Source organism: Sitophilus oryzae, unplaced genomic scaffold, assembly GCF_002938485.1.
Source record: "Sitophilus oryzae breed Bouriz unplaced genomic scaffold, Soryzae_2.0 scaffold_1899_pilon_pilon, whole genome shotgun sequence".
Classification (NCBI taxonomy): Eukaryota; Metazoa; Arthropoda; class Insecta; order Coleoptera; family Curculionidae; genus Sitophilus; species Sitophilus oryzae.
Genome location: NW_022146611.1, coordinates 34,844 through 51,867, shown reverse-complemented (window position 1 = coordinate 51,867; position 17,024 = coordinate 34,844). Strand labels below are relative to the sequence as shown.

Below are 17,024 nucleotides of genomic sequence, written 5' to 3'. Positions count from 1 at the left end.
AAAATTAGAAGACAGTTTGAATGACAAAATTACAGAAAATTCCCGGGAATTGCAAGACAATTTAAACGGCAATTTGAATAATTTAGAAGATAAAATGATGAAAAATTCCCAGGATTTAATTAATATTTTAGAAGATAAGATCGCAGAAAATTCTAAAGACATACAGGCCAGCTTTAATAATAAAATACTTAATTTAGAAGAAAAGATAACAGAAAAAATCGAAATTTTAAGAGAAGAAATAGCGAAGTCAAATTCACCAAAATGTCAAGAAACATCGGAGGGGCCGAAACTAGTCGAAAATAAGTATATCTCAAAGTCAGTTATTAAGCCTCCACAGTTTGCCGGAAAAACCGCTTGGGCCAATTATTTTTGCCAGTTTGAGGCCGCTGCGAGAGCGAACGGATGGACAATCGCTGAAAAGGCTACCGCTTTGACTGTCGCACTGCGAGGAGATGCGACTGATATCCTGCAGACACTGTCACCATCGGAACAGGGAGATTATCAGCAATTGGTACGACATTTAGAAATGAGGTACGGCCAAGCTCATTTGGAACATGTCTATCATTCACAGCTAAAAAATCGCATTCAAAAGTCAAATGAGTCTCTGCAGGAGTTTGAAGCCGACGTAGCCCGCCTGGTTCGCCTTGCGTATCCTGCTACGCCCGAGAATGTTATGGAGCGGTTGGCAGTACAGACATTCTCCGATGGCTTACGTGACAGGGAGACAAGGCAAGCGCTTCTTCTAGCCCACCCAACGCGCTTGGTGGATGCTTTAGCACGTGCCCTAGAATTTGAGGCCGCGAAACAGTTCTCGGTCTCTAGTGAGAGTACGGGCGGTCAACCAATGTTCCGACAAATCCGTGGAAAGCATTGTACGGAAAGTCATGGAGGAGTACATGGGCAAGAAAGGACCGACTTGTTGCTGGAATTGCGGCCAGGCAGGACACGTAAGAAGTCACTGTCAAGAAAAAGACGTGGACTCGGTTTCGCCAAGTGTCGAATCAAAGGGACACATATGGAGCAGTACCCAACAGGTTCCAACGAAAACTGTTCAAGTCGCATCGCTACAACACAAGTTCAACAGCATTTTTGTGGCTAGTTTCGTGGATGGAGAGTTACGGACCATGCTGTTGGATACGGGTGCGACCAAAACGATCATCAGGCCGGATATCCTTAAAACATCAAAAAGGATTAAAACAACACAATGGCGACTACGTACAGCTACAGGAAGCTGCGCTCTCATCCATGGAGAGGTAGATCTTAATTTTGTTATCGGAAGCACCTGTTTTAATCATCGAGTGTTAGTAGCAGACATCGAAGATGAACTTATTCTCGGAATGGACATCGTGACCACTAGAGGTTTTGAACTAAACCTCAAACAAGAAATTTTGAAAATAAATGAAGAAGAAGTGGTTCTACATCGAAAATGTGAGGAGACGCTTCGCGTGGTAGTAGCAGAAGATGTTTCGATCCCTGAGCGCTGTGAGATATTTTTGGATGGTCGCCTGGAAGGTAAAACGAATAATGGGAGTATTATTCTGTTGGAGCCAAGGAACCATGACAGCGAAATAGGACGAGGGGTCGCTGTTGGAAAACCCCTGCTACGAGCGAAGAAGTCTGTACCGGTAAGAGTAATGAACACGAATTATCATTCTGTATCCTTGAAGAAGGGAACCCTGTTAGGGTACTGTTGTTCGGCCTCCTCAGTCATTCGAAGCGTGGAAGCCTCCAAAGTTTCGATTTCAAAAATTCCGGACAAAATGGTTAAGGAGTTAGTAAACGTTAAGGGATTATTTCCCGAAGATAGTAGAAAATTGAGAAACCTGATAATCAAGTATCAAGATGTGTTTGATAAAGGAGAAGCAGGACATAGAGGTCGTACCAATTTAGTACAACATAAAATTGACACCGGAGATGCACGACCAATCAAACAAAATCCGAGTAGACTGCCGCTCGCCAAACGTGAAGAAGCTGACAAAATCCTTCGAGAAATGAAAGAAGAGGGTGTCATCGAACCATCTAACAGCCCGTGGACATCGCCGGTAGTACTAGTAAAGAAGAAAGACGGTACCACCAGGTTCTGTGTTGATTATCGGCAACTTAATAATGTTACCAAGAAGGATAGCTATCCCCTGCCGAGGATAGACGATACTCTAGACAGGCTGGCGGGATCGACTATATTCTCTACCTTAGATTGAAGAGTGGATATTGGCAAGTCGACATGGCGCCGAAAGACAGAGAGAAGACAGCGTTCTCGGTGGGCTCCGGACTGTGGCAATTTGCCGTCATGCCCTTTGGATTGTGCAACGCGCCAGCTACCTTTGAGAGACTAATGGAGTCTGTGTTAAAGGGACTATCCTGGACTACCTGTTTAGTGTACCTGGATGACATCATAGTGGTTGGGAAATCCTTTGACGATCATCTGAAGAATTTGGAAGAAGTTTTCAAGCGACTAGGGAGCTCTGGTTTGAAACTTAGCCCCAAGAAATGTCATCTGTGTCAAGAAAAGGTACACTACTTGGGCCATGTAGTCTCCTCCCAAGGAGTTGCGGTAGATCCACAGAAGACCAAGGCAGTGAAAGAGTGGCCGATACCTAAAGATAAACATGAACTACGAAGCTTTTTGGGACTATGCACATACTATCGCCGCTATGTACAGGGTTTCGCCACCATCGCAAAACCATTGACCAGACTTACCGAAGGCGAGAGGCGTTTCTCTTGGGACTCAGATTCTGACGAGGCATTCCGAAAATTGAAGAAGGCCCTGACTAGTGCGCCCATACTTAGCTACCCTCTTGGCAACGGAAACTTAATATTGGATACCGACGCTAGCAATGTTAAGTTAGACGCTGTCCTGTCTCAGATCCAGGATGGTCAAGAAAAAGTAATTGGTTATTTTAGTAAGACCTTGTCGAAACCGGAAAGGAACTACTGTGTAACCAGACGAGAATTACTAGCGGTAGTTAAAGCAGTGGAACACTTCTACAAGTATCTCTATGGAAGAAAGTTCTTGTTAAGAACAGACCATGCTGCTTTGAAATGGCTGTTGCAGTTCAAGAATCCTGAAGGGCAGGTAGCTAGATGGATTGAACGATTACAAGAATTTGATTTCGACACAGAACATCGAGCTGGGGCGATCCATCAAAATGCCGACGCACTTTCCAGAAGACCTTGCGATAAGGACTGTAAGCATTGTTCCCGAGCAGAAGAGAAAGAAGCGAAACTCCTAAGAACAACTGTGGTTAACGATACTTGGCAACCCGAAGATCTTGCAAACGACCAAATCAGTGACCCAGAATTAGGCTTAGTGATTAACTGGAAAAACGCGCACCAAAGACCAACGTGGGAGGAAGTTTGCAGATATTCGCCGAACGTGAAGTCGTACTGGGCCCAGTGGAATTCCTTGGTAATAGATGACGGGTTACTCCGCCGTGTGATTGAGAGGCCAGAGGGACAAGAAGAGAGAAGGCAGATCGTCATTCCAAAGAAGAGGGTCCCGGAGGTCTTGGAGGAAGTTCACAATGGAACCAGCGGTGGACATCTTGGTGTTACCAAGACACTTGGCAAGCTGCGTGAACGGTTCTATTAGGTGAACTGCACAGAAGACGTGAGGGCCTGGTGTAAGAAATGCGACGTTTGCGCTGCTATCAATGGACCACAAAGGCGCGGTAAAGCTCCAATGCGCCAGTACAATGTAGGCAGTCCTTTCGAACGAATAGCGATCGACGTGGCTGATCCTTTCCCGGAGACGAACGATGGCAACAAATATATTGTGGTAGTAATGGATTACTTCAGCAAATGGGTCGAGGCCTACGCGTTACCAAATCAAGAAGCGTCCACCATTGCTGATGCTCTTGTTAAGGAATGGATCTGCAGGTTTGGTGTTCCCATGGAGCTGCATTCAGATCAGGGAAGAAACTTCGAGTCCAATCTGTTCCAAGGCGTCTGTGAAGTCCTGAACATCCGCAAGACCAGGACATCCGCAAGACCAGGACGACGGCTCTACATCCACAATCCGATGGGATGGTTGAACGCATGAACAGAACCATCAACCGTTATTTGGCCAAAGTAGTCTCTGACCACCAAAGAGACTGGGACAAATTTCTTCACCTGTTCCTGTTGGCCTACCGCTCATCCGTCCAAGAATCCACAGGGCAAACTCCAGCCAGCATCGTTATGGGACGGGAAGTACGTCTACCTTGTGATCTGAAGTGTGGTTGCCGACCGGGAGAAGATGTCGCTGGAGAAGATTATGTCCACAGACTACGTCAAAGGATGGACGACATCCATCAGCGAGTCCGCTTAAATATTCAAAGCGCTAGTGACCGAATGAAGGAGCACTACGACATTCAAGCTGAGCATGGGGGATACCAACCAGGGAATTTGGTGTGGCTGTACAACCCACAGAGACGTCGTGGATTATCTCCGAAGCTACAATCGTCGTGGGAAGGCCCATACGAAGTCATGGATAGGATTAATGACGTCCGAGGGTAGTCCATTTCAACCGTTTGAGCCCCTACCAAGGCGAAATAGAAGATCGTGCTGGGACCGTGAGAACCTGCAGCTTTGATCCCCCTGATTCGGAGATGTCCTTTGACGATTTCATGGCCCGATACAACAGCAAAGAAGATCAACGAGACCTCTTTTCCGTGCCTCCTGATTATTCGCTCGCTCATTGTGTGGCTCGAGATTTGCGGATGTCCAGAGGAATCGCTGCGACGTTCAATGAGAAGTTTGGGCGTGTCGGAGAACTACGCCGACAGGATCCAGAGGTTGGAAGCGTCTTGAGGCTAACCGACAATGCACATGGTCAAGCAAGGCACATCTTCTACCTGGTCACCAAGGAATGGTCCCCGAGTAAGCCGACTTATCTCAATCTATGGAAGACCCTGATTGAACTGAGAGAAGCCCTGCTAAACAACAACATTGCACGATTAGCCATTCCGAAGCTGGCGTGTGGACTCGATGGTTTGAGTTGGCGTACAATCCGGAACATGATTGAAGTCTTGTTCAGATTTACGGGAATCGAGATCCTCGTTTGCTGCTACAACCCAAAGCTGAGATCGGGAGAGAAAACTGTAGACTGCTATTTCTACCAGACTTCGCAATGCACCAGGGGCCAGCTTTGCAAATACCTTCATTCACCGTGTACATCTCGGGACGAGCATGTGCCTAACAAGGGGGCAGTGTTGCGGACCCGTGTGGACTCGACCTAACCTAACTATATGTCCCGCCCTCAGATGACCTTAACATCGCATTAAAGAATAGACACCGTAATGATTCATTCGTTCGAGAAGAATCGAGTCCCACTGGAATGGACTAGTACATACGAGAACATTCGAAAACCTTCTCTACGCACCTAACGATCTATGGACTATTCTAGAGTTCTTTACCTGTCGGTATAAAAGCCGGCGGCCGTGGCCTACAGGGGGCAGTTATAAATATACAGTTGACGCGCTAAAATTCAAAATAAATTCTTACTTATAAATCGTTTGTAAATAGTTCTATAAGTCTTTTATCGTTATTGTTTTTGTTAATTAGTGTTAAATAAATAGTGTTTAAATAAATTGTGACTTTCTATCCACACGGAACCGACGAAAAACGTAACAGTATCATATTTTCCGATAACTATCCTCACCCTTTCCTTAGCAGTTAACTAAATAAATTTTCTGCTTCTTTAACATTTTAAAACAGCAAAAAATATGACGTTAATTAAAATTCTAGCAATAACAGTGTATCAAAGAATGAAAACCAAATTACATTACCATAGAAACGCGTTTTGATTTTTAGGACTTTATTTTTAGGAAAAAATTCAATCATATTTTCATGTTTTCTTTACTTTTCTCTAAAGCGGTATGGAAATTTGGAAAAGTATAAACGGTATTAATAATTTTAGAACATGCAAAATTTTTGTGAAAAACGCATTTTTCTCAAAATGTCCAAAATAAAAAAGGTTTTCCTCTTGTAAAGACAATCCGGGGACATATTATGTAGAGTGCCATGGTTGATTAAAACCACTAGTTTTTAATCAAAGAGCCTTGGAAAAATAGATTTGGTCGCCTAATATTTTTCGTGTCTTGTCGTGGGACCCTATTCTGTATCCTTTTTCGGTTTCGGATCGGAAATTTCGATTCGGTTCGCTACCGAACGATAGAGTTGTCGAATGTTACGTTGCGCACATTGCTATGCTGTATCGTTTTTCGGTAACCGTTCGGTTCGGTTTCGAGGCAACCGAAAAACAATCATGATTAGAGCATGACAGTAGGAGGTAATAGTGATAGTGACGCTTTCAAATTTTGTATACATATTTATGTTTGTTCTAAATTCACCTTTTGTTATAACCCTTCTGCTCAACTTTTTCTAAAGGTTTCCGAGGATAAGTGAGTGATGGCAGATTTACAGGTAAATAAGATCTTTTTTCCAGAAGGAGTAAGTAACATTAATTTTTTTTAAGCACTGGAGGGAGTCCGTATGACTATGCAGCAATGAGAAGTCTCGCTTCTTATAGAAATACATGAAAATTTTGCAGAAAAAAAAAGAATGCTGGCTGTTGAATCTTCTCTTGTAATGTAGAAAAGGCAATCAGTTGATGTAATGTTGTTGAGAATGCAGCAACTGCCATTGCGGATACTATGAAGATGTGAATCTGCTAAACAAATATACTTTTAAAGTACAGGGTGGCCCATCGAAAACGTTCCGCAAGGCATAACGGCTAGGGTATTCTTTTTTTCAAAAAATCCAAAAACACGTCAATTTTGTTTGTGAGGAGGACAACTTTTGCCCCAAAAATAATTGCGAAATCTTTAACCCTCTGAGCGTGGGTGTCATCCCCCAACTTTTTTCAAATGGGAAGGGGGTCAAGTGGCGCCGCAATGAAAAGAGCTTTCTATTCTCTATATTTCCCTGTCTCGTTTTTGAAAATCGGTCAAGTCATTGAGGAAATATAAAGGATTGAAATTTGAAAAGTTTATTTAAACATTTATCAGAGTAAATGATAAGGATAAATTCCTTCGACCAATTTGAGGTTTTTTCTTGTTATTTCTAGATGTTTACGCATTTTTTCACTTGCCACAAGGTTGAACGATCAGGTGCGGTAGTTGCTAGATAGCTGTTCTGTGACTTGTGCGTTGAAGATCTTCTCAATATCGTTAAACTGACCCACAATAGAATTTTCAAAAATACCAGCCCACACGTTCAATTTCTGAGGGTTTTGTGTGTGCACCTCGTGAAAAACCCTGGAGTTGTCTTCAGCCCAGTACCAACAGTTGTGCCGATTAACTATACCGTTCAAAAAGAAAGTACACTCATCCAAAAAACACATTAAATAGGAAATTATTATCATTCGCCACTCGTTCACTCATAGTTTCACAAAATTGCAAGCGATGATCAAAATCGTCTTCGTTGAGTTCTTGTACCAACTGAATTTTGTACGCGTGGAGCTTTTTATAATATCCTTTGGACACTTGTACGATTCACGCCGCGCGCCGCACAATGGATCGAAGCATAGGAAGATAGGGACATTGGCTGTTTTTGAAGAGTTCCAAATTTAAATATTTTTTTACATATTTGTGTTAAAGAGATATTCTAGTCTTGTAAAACATATACAGTATGTCTGTTTGTTATTTACTTATTGAGCATATGAGCACCATTTGAAGTAAATTGAAAAATCATTCAAATTGGTAGATAAAGAGTCTTACATTTGATTGTAATTTTAAAATGGATGTAAAAGATATTCGTTTGTTATATATAACGACTTATTAGAAGCGTTCTTGGGCTATAGTATTGGATTGTTAAATTTAAAAAAAAATCACACCAGAAGTGAAAAACTCATTTGTTTTTTATTTATGTCATTAAGACTTAAAAATATAAAGTTTTCTTGAATTACAAAAAAATGTAAGCGGATGTAAGTGAAGATATTACGTGCAATGTAAAGAGCCACCTTTACTAGAACATATCATAAAAAAATTGGCTGCCCCAAAGTGCCACTGCAAAAAATATAATGTTTTTAATGTCAAAATCCTTGAATTTATGCAAGGCACGTACAGTGCACCATCAAACAATTTGTAATTTGCCTATATAGGTAAGTATATTCATCGAAGAACATTGGAGTGGGACTGAATTACACTACAATACATAAGGCATATAGGTTGAAAGGCCCAGAAATGTTTTCGTTTTGGTATTCGGTATTCGGCAATTGAATTGGTATTCGGCAATTTGTCGAGTTTGCCGTGGACGTGCATCACGCGTTGCTTTGCTGAATATATTTGCAATTTTATTTTAGATTTAGGGAGGAAATGGGTTTGATAGTCGTTAAACAGGGATAGGGTACAACTAACGATGGAAACACTGCGAGAAGATTTTTCCGAAACTTCGAAAAGTCATAACAAATTACAGGAATCGATGAATTGATTGCTGGAAAGACTATATACATTACTCCAAGTTTTGGTTTCAGGAAAAAAAAATAAATGCCGAAAAGTTTAATAAATTTGCAAAAGAGACTGCAGAAGAGTTAACCTTTATAGATGGTATTACATGCCATCTTCTCTACCCAAAATTTTGATACACGGAGCAAAAATCATCAGCAATTTTGGTTTCCGATAGGGCATCTGTCTGAAGAGGCCTCAGAGTCTAGGAATAAATACTTTCGGAAATATAGAGAATGCCGTTCAAGAACTTTTGCAAATGAAGACACTTTACATAATCCTTTGTTGTCTTCCGATCCATATATAACTGATATGCGTAGCTGTGATAAAATTCATAGCGATTTAACAGAGAAAGCAATATCTCTTTTGTTATAATATTTTTGCTTTCTTTTTTATTTAGAGATTAGTTCTTTAGTGAGTCACCCTGCATATTTTGTTAACTATTTGGTACAAAAGGCCATATTAATTTAGATTTAACAGAGAAAGTAATTTCTCATATGTTATAATGTTTTGTTTTTTTTTGTTTATAGATGAGCTCTTTTTGTAAGACACCCTGTATATTTTTTAAAATATCTGGTACAAAAGGCCATATTAATTTAGTTTTAACAGAGAAAGCAATTTCTTTTTGTTATAATATTTTTGTTTAGATATTAGTTCTTTTTTTGAGACACCCTGTATATTTTGTAAACTATATGGTACAAAATGCCATATTAATTTAGATTTTTGTTGTATTTATTAAAGTCGTACATAAAAAACAGTAAAATAAAAGTATTAATTTCGAAATAAGTCAATGTCCCTATCTTCCTATGCTTCGATCCATTGTGCGCCGGTCTCATTGGCTAATTTTCTTGTACTCAGCGTACTATCCATGGCAACTTGGCCCAATACAAATACCTCCATAGCTTCATTTACTACAGGATTTTCCCTCTGCCTCTTTTTATTCATAACGGAACCAGTTTCGCGAAATTTTGCTACTAACTCGCGAACAATTGCAATAAAGGTGGTTGTCAGTTCAACGCATAAGTCACAGAACAGTTACCTAGCAATTACCGCATCTGATCGTTGTAGCAAGTGAAAAAATGCGTATCGTAACATCTAGAAATAATAAGAAAAAACAGCAAATTGGTCGAAGGAATTTATCCTTATCATTTACTCTGATAAATGTTTAAAATAAACTTTTCAAATTTCAATCCTTCATATTTTCTCAATGACTCGACCGATTTTCAAAAACGAAGCCGGAAAGTATAGAGCATAGAAAGCCCTTTTCATTGCGGTACCACTTGACCCCCCTTCCCATTTGAAAAAAATTGGGGGATGACACCCCCGCTTAGAGGGTTGAAGATTTTGCAATTATTTTTGGGGCAAAAGTTGTCCCCCTCACAAACAAAATTGACGTGTTTTTGAACTTTCTAAAAAAAATTACCCTGGCCGTTATGCCTTGCGGAACGTTTTCGATGGGCCACCCTGTATACATAGTGTACTTAAGCGTAAAATATACTTTTTTATGAAGATAAACATTTTGTGGTTTCATTCTCTGCGCATATGATTAATAGTTTATTTTTTTTCTTGCTACAAGATGGAAAGATATGGGTTGGAGGACTGAAATTTTTTTATTCAATTTCGTTTAATATAATGTTTAAAACAAGTTTTTTAGAATTATTATATATTAAAACTTGTTTATAGCTTAATTGTACTTATTCTAAATTAAAAAGACCTCTAATAAATAATCATAATATAAATATAATAAAATATAGAACATGTGAATAAAACGAAAGTGTATGTTTGGTGCTCGTCTTAGCCTGTTCACCAACCTGATTAGATCCATACCCTTGACAAATATCACAAATTTTTCCTTTATTCAACACTTTGAATACTAATTATTATACTTTGGAGTGTATCATAAATAAAACCTTCGCAATAACACTCGAATTCTAGCCTTTTTTCGAAACTATCAAACTCCTGACAGAAAAAAACGTATTTGTTGAATAGAATCAGATAGAATAATTATTATACGTTACCGAGACAACTAGAGCTTTAGGTACGGGAACCGAGGATTCGGTAGGGTTTCCGTTCGGTTCGGAACTACCTTTGGGAACTACGGACTAGCTTTACACACTACCGAATCGAAGATGTCGTCACAACTGAACAAATTCTACCGAATCGATCGGTAAGATACTTACAGAATAAGGCCCCGTCGCGTCGGTTAAAAGATGCAAAATCGTATTTTCAATCATATCTCAATTTTTATAAATGGAATAAGTGTAGCTCATTAGCATATTTGGAAAAAGCATATTCTTAAAAAAAAATTACGAATAATTTGGTACCACACGCTTGGTATTTCGGGTCCAATTGTCGTTATGAACCGCATGTTACAATTTCAAATAAATCATATGTCGCTATTCAGAGAATTATTTTCTATCGAATAAAGTAGAAATATACCGAGGCGAGGGTGCCATTTAAAAATCAAACGTGGTAGAAATGTCCCGTGAAACTGGAAGTGACTAAAAACAATTGAATACGTCAATTAATCCTAATTTATGTCATATACTAACATACCAAATCTTTTTTTTTCTGAAAAAATAAAAAAGTTAGCAAATTTTGAGACGCACCCGGTATGCGGTTCACTGAGATCAAATCTAGATTTTTCTTAATCTAAAATTTATCATTATATGTAATATGTAATTTATTTTAATACATTATAGTGCGAATATTTTCAAAAGAATCAACTACAACAATCGTATCATTGATCGTATCACACTTTTGTGGGCGAATACGCGAATATTCGTTCGTCTTTTATTTTAAATTTGCACGTACATACATACATGAATTTTAACACGCATCCACCACAAAAGGTTTATTATCTAGTTAATACCGTATTAATTTTTGGCTTCGTTAGAATAAAAATGATGAAATTCCTGTACTATTTTCATATGAGGTTACAACGAAAATCAGAAAGCAGAATATGTTTGCCTTTCTAATAAAAATGTTAAAATTCAATTGTGTTAAAAGCTTCTGAAAATTTGCATAATTTCTTATTATATGTTAAGCTCTTTTATGTGTTAAGTTCTATTATATGTATAAGCTATTATGTGTTAAGTTCTTATCAATTTCCATTTTGTATTCATTACAATCAGATATTCAGTTTTCAAGTCTGTACTTAGTAGAATATGTATATCAAAAATTCTAGGATGAAAGTAATCTCAAACAACTTTGTAGGTATACCAAAATATCTATAATTTAACAAGCTAATATTTTTTTTTGTCCGTATTTTCTTTTATGAATTCATCAATCTTAATTTACAGCCTATAGTAGACATTAAAAAAATTCTTATCTCCACTCCATACAGTCATAAATTTAAATTGTCTCAATGTGTCAGATTGGAAACGTGCGAGAAAGGCCATTCTATTATTAATCACAATAAAAACAATAGGCACCTTGAACAAAAATATAAGTTAGAAATTACTAGTGTGTTGAAACTAAGCCTAGTATATTATACTCATAATTAGGTATAGAAAATTATAAGAAATAACAATAAATTTAAACAAATCTATACTAATATATAAAATCCTTAAGTGACTGACATACTGATTAATCACGATCCTGCTCAAACCACTCAACGTAAGAAGCTCAATTTTGGCATACAGGTTGATTCTAGGGTGAAGAGGTTCGATAAGAAGGGATTTTTCAAAATTCCAGTTGCAAGGGGGTGAAACCACCCCTCAAATATTAAAATATTTTTTATTTAAAAAACGGCCAAGCTTTCGAAAAAACGCTTAATTATTATTTTATTTTGTTTTTTTACATATTTCAAGATATTTAAAAATGTATACAGTGTTTCGAAAAATCTAGTCATTGATTAATCACGATCTTGCTTAAAACGCTTGACGTAAAAAGCTGATTTTTAGAAAACAGATTGACTTTAGGGCTTTGAGGTTCTATAAGAAGGGATTTTTCGAAACTCGAATTCTAAGGGGGTGAAACTATCCCTCAAATATTAAAATATTTGTTATTTAAAAACCGGTGAGTTTTTCGGAAAAACTCTTAAACACGTATATTTTATTTTGTTGTTTTACATATTTTAAGATTTTTTATAAATTTATACAGGATGTTTCATAAAATATAACCATTGAGTAATCACGATTCTGCTTAAACTGCTTGACGTTTAAAGCTGATTTTTGGCAAACGGATTGACTGTGGGGTGTAGAGGTTCGATAAGGATGGGTTTCTCGAATCTCAAATTCCAAGAGGGTGAAAACGCCCCTCAAATATTACAATATTTGTTATTTAAAAAACGGTTAGTCTTTCGGGAAAACGCTTGGACAGCATAATTTATTTGTTTTTTTTTTTAAAGATTTTGAATTTTTTTAAAAAATCATACAGCGTGTTATAAAAAGTTGGGTAATCTCTTAACCACGATTCTGCTTAAACTGCTTGACGTAAAAAGCTTATTTTTGGCAAACGGATTTTTCGAAAGTCAAATTCCAACGAGATGAAACTACCCTCCAAATATTACCAAGTTATATAATAATATCGCCGTATTGTTTTTTCTCATGCTGACATAAATGTGAGAAAATTTTATCCAGTTTGTATGTTAATGGAAATTCTTGCTTTGCTTTATCATCACCATTACAAATGATTAATTCGACGCGAACTATTTATAAAGTCGTTTCATTTCAAACAAAAAAAAATTATCACGAAGTTAAGAAATATGTCAACATAAATCTGATCATAAAGAAACTATTAGATACCGGGTGCGTCTCAAAAGTGGCTCACCCCTATAACTTTTTTATTTTTCAGAAAAAAAATCGAAATTTGGTATGTTAGTATATGACATAAATTAGGATTGATTGTTTTCGGTCACTTCTTGTTTCACCGGAAATAACTACAACTTTTGATATTTAAATGGTACCCCTGGAACTTTGTTACTTTATTCGATAGAAAATGGGCGCATTCAGTAAACCCACCGGTATTAACCGGTAAAGACCTACCGATAACTTTTCATTGAACGATCAAGTTACCGGTACATAAATAAACCGGAAACAAAATACGGTAGGCTCTCAAGTGATCGGTGAATCAACCGGTGAGTTACCATTGGCATTCAATATAATTTTCGGCACCGGTGGACTAACCGGTGTGTTTACTGAATTCGCCCAATGACACTCTGAATATAATGACGTATCATATGTCAACTTTTGACATTTTCGAATATCGTTTATTTGAAATTGCGGCATGCGAATCATAACGACAATTTGACTACGAAATACCAATTGTGTGGTACCAAATTATTCGTAAACAAATGCTTTTTCCAAATATGCTAATGAGCCGCCCTAGTTCCATTTGAAAAAATTGAGATATGCTTAAAAATACGATTTGGGTATCTTCTAACTGCCCAGAATAAGATACTAAAAACATTAGACGATCAAATCTATGTTTCCAAGGCTCGTTGAATAAAAATTAGTATTTTTAACACAGCCATGGCACCCTAGATTGAAATTCAAAATACAATTTTGTTTTAAGCGAAAATGTCAAAAGTTGACATATGCTATTATGTCATTCTATTCAGAGTGATATTTTTTATCGAATAAAGTAAAAAAATACCGAGGGTGCCATTTAAAAATCAAAAGTTGTAGTCATTTCCGGTGAAACAGGAAGTGGCTGAAAATGATTGAATAAGTCAATCAGTCCTATTTTATGCAGGTACTAACATACCAAATCTCGTTTTTTGTGTGAACAAATAAAAAAGTTATAGGGGTGAACCACTTTTGAGACGCACCCGGTATATAATGTGCCATTTGTTGGGCAATGGCATTGTAGTAATTGGAAACAATGAACATCCTGCAGCCTACCAACTCTGCTGGTAGTTCCAAATCCAAAGCTAACATGAAGCTCAACAAAATTATATAAATGTATTTTTTTTTGTTAAAATTAATTTTAAATTAGTATTTGCACACATTTTTATTAGTTTTTAAATGAATTAGTAAGGATATTTGTCGATATACACTCACAATGAATGCAACAATATTAAAAACTAATGAAAATTTAAAATTATTTAGTTTAAGCAAAATTTCACTCTGTAATATGTCAAATTTAAAGCGGATACATTTCAATTTTATATTTTGCGTACATAGTACATTCATCCATAATTTTGTACCCGAACTTTTGTGAATTTTATGCATTATATTATAAAGCTTCTGGTGCAATTTAAATGCACGAACATGTAGGAACTTATTTCAATATTTTAGAGCGATTTACATTTATAGACAATCTCTGTTATATTTATATAATGAAAGCAGATGTAGAGCTAGCTTTTGGCAGCGAAAAAAAATGTTTGAATATTATACTTTTCTTAGAAATCTTAGTTATCTGTTATTGTCAACTAGAGAGCGGACTAAGACCAACAACTAAGATTCAACGTTGACTAAGATCTAACGTTGAACAGACACCTTGGTCTGTCCCTGGATCCCTGACAGTGACAGATGGGTTTCTCGATCGAAACTTTCCCTGAGTCATTGGACAGAGTTTCGAGAAACGATATTCAAACTATGACATAAGAAATGATAAAAAAATAAATTTTGCCTCTGAATTAGAATTACAGACCCATCTGTCACTGTCAGGGGTCCTCCTGTTGCGCGTTGGACAGACTATACTCGTATATAATGCTATAGTCGAATCTATTAAAAACAAACTTGCGTGAGGAAAATTACAGAGATTAATAAAAGCAAACCCGATGAGTTCGAATCTGAACTATAAGTAGACGATGAGGATAGCATAGTTATTAGCGAGAATGAAGATGAACTTCTATTAGCCGCTATCCAGAAAAGAGCGACTTCAAATAAAAAGAACAATCAAATTAAACAAATTGACCCTTCACACTGTGGAAATGCTACGATGACTTTCTACCAACTTCTACATGTTTATACTCTATATATGAGTGGTTCAAAAGGCAACATCTTACATCAACTTTTTTCAAGTTTGCCGTAGATGCCGATTATTGGCAAAAAGTCTCTATTGAGTGGTGGAGCAGGCTGATTAATATAGTTACGCAGTTTGTATCTAGCCCTGCAACTTGTGTGTATTCAGAAAGCCTATTTTCGAAAATTTGATAGGTTTTGTAACAGGGTATGTTGACAATAGGTGTAGACTAAGTTCTGAAAATAGAGGAAAGTTCTTATTTATACATCACAATCAGAATAAAATAAATTATGAATTAGTTTTTAATTCCGAGAACTATTTTTTTATATGTTTGTAAAACATTCTACTTCCTATGCGGTTTGTTATAATAAGATATTTCCTAAATTTAATGTTTATATTACAAATAATTGAGAAATATAATATATGATCTTTAAAACGTATTTTCTTGCTTTCTACTTATATTTAACGTAAGTAATTTTTTGAAAATTCCAGCCGAATTATTATGGCGATCCGGCCGGAATGGAGTTTCGGTCGAAGGACCGAAGTTTAGTGATGCCGCCGAAATTCCGGTACATCCCTACTCAGGAGACATAGCTCTGATCGAAAAGCAATTTTATTTATATTTTAGGAAAAGTTACTCACGAAATTATTGCAGAGTGTTTTTTAAAATTAGGGTAAAAAGCAACTCTGTATAATAAGCCAAATACTAAAGTTTATAAAAAAATGAATTAAAGTAGATAGATTATATACAGTATGCTTTAACATAAAATTATTGTTTTAAACCCTGCGTTGCTATATCATCGTGTCTGTCAATTCATAAGCAAATTGTGAATTGTATTTTCTGTAATTTTTTGGATGTCGTCGGTCGAAATTTTTTCTAAGTCGTTGGACAGACCATACTATAACTGATTATAGTAATGATAAGTAATTTCTTAAAGTGGATTATCGAAACAAGGAAAATGTAAAGTCTGTCCATTGAGAGGATACATGACAGTAACAGCTGTCTATCATTTTAATTCATAGTATGTAAATGATAATTAATGTTTGACTCGTTGGACCGACTTTATAGATTTTTTCAACAGAAATTTATTTAGTTAGACCTTTATGAAAAGAGAAAAAATGCTTTTAAATACCTATATACCTTTCTCGTCTTATTGTATTAATTCTTTTTTGCAGGTAAATTTCGTCAAGAATTCAAATCTGCGTTCTTCAAGTGCAGCCAAGTGAACAATTCCGATCTCAACTTTACTAGGACCAGTACCTACATATACAGATACACGACCACCAATAACAGACATAGTAGCAGATCCAAAACAGAAATGATCCCTCTTAGCACTATAAAATAATTATATTATATTTAATACGATCTCTTAATAGAATAAGTAAATGTTATCCTCAGACCAAGAAATAGAAGAGTCTAACAATCTTCCTAGATTAGCTTGAAATGTATAATGGCCGCAACTAAAGAAAAGGCCGTGAGCCTTGTTCGCCTCTTTTATAACTATTAACATACAAGGTCGGCAACGCCTGGCATTTGGTGCCGATTTTCGAGTGTACAAAGAGTACTGTCAATGTCCTCATAAGAGCAAGCATTTCCCAAACACATAAGTTATGTAATAAACACTTCGCATTTTTCTCTCTCCGACTTACAAGATCGCCATAGTGATCCTCCTAGAGATGTAAATACCG

At 36.9% G+C, this 17,024-nt stretch overlaps 1 protein-coding gene across 1 annotated transcript in view; it reads left to right on the top strand.

Moving 5' to 3' along the window:
* Positions 1-16,721, top strand: part of LOC115883421 (orexin receptor type 1-like) — a 452,630-nt gene extending 435,909 nt beyond the window's left edge. The window contains exon 6 of the mRNA XM_030901781.1: positions 16,512-16,721. Within this exon, the coding sequence (XP_030757641.1) occupies positions 16,512-16,681 (170 nt within the window). The 3' untranslated portion in view covers positions 16,682-16,721. The remainder of the gene's footprint in view (positions 1-16,511) is intronic.
* Positions 16,722-17,024: the final 303 nt, after the last annotated feature.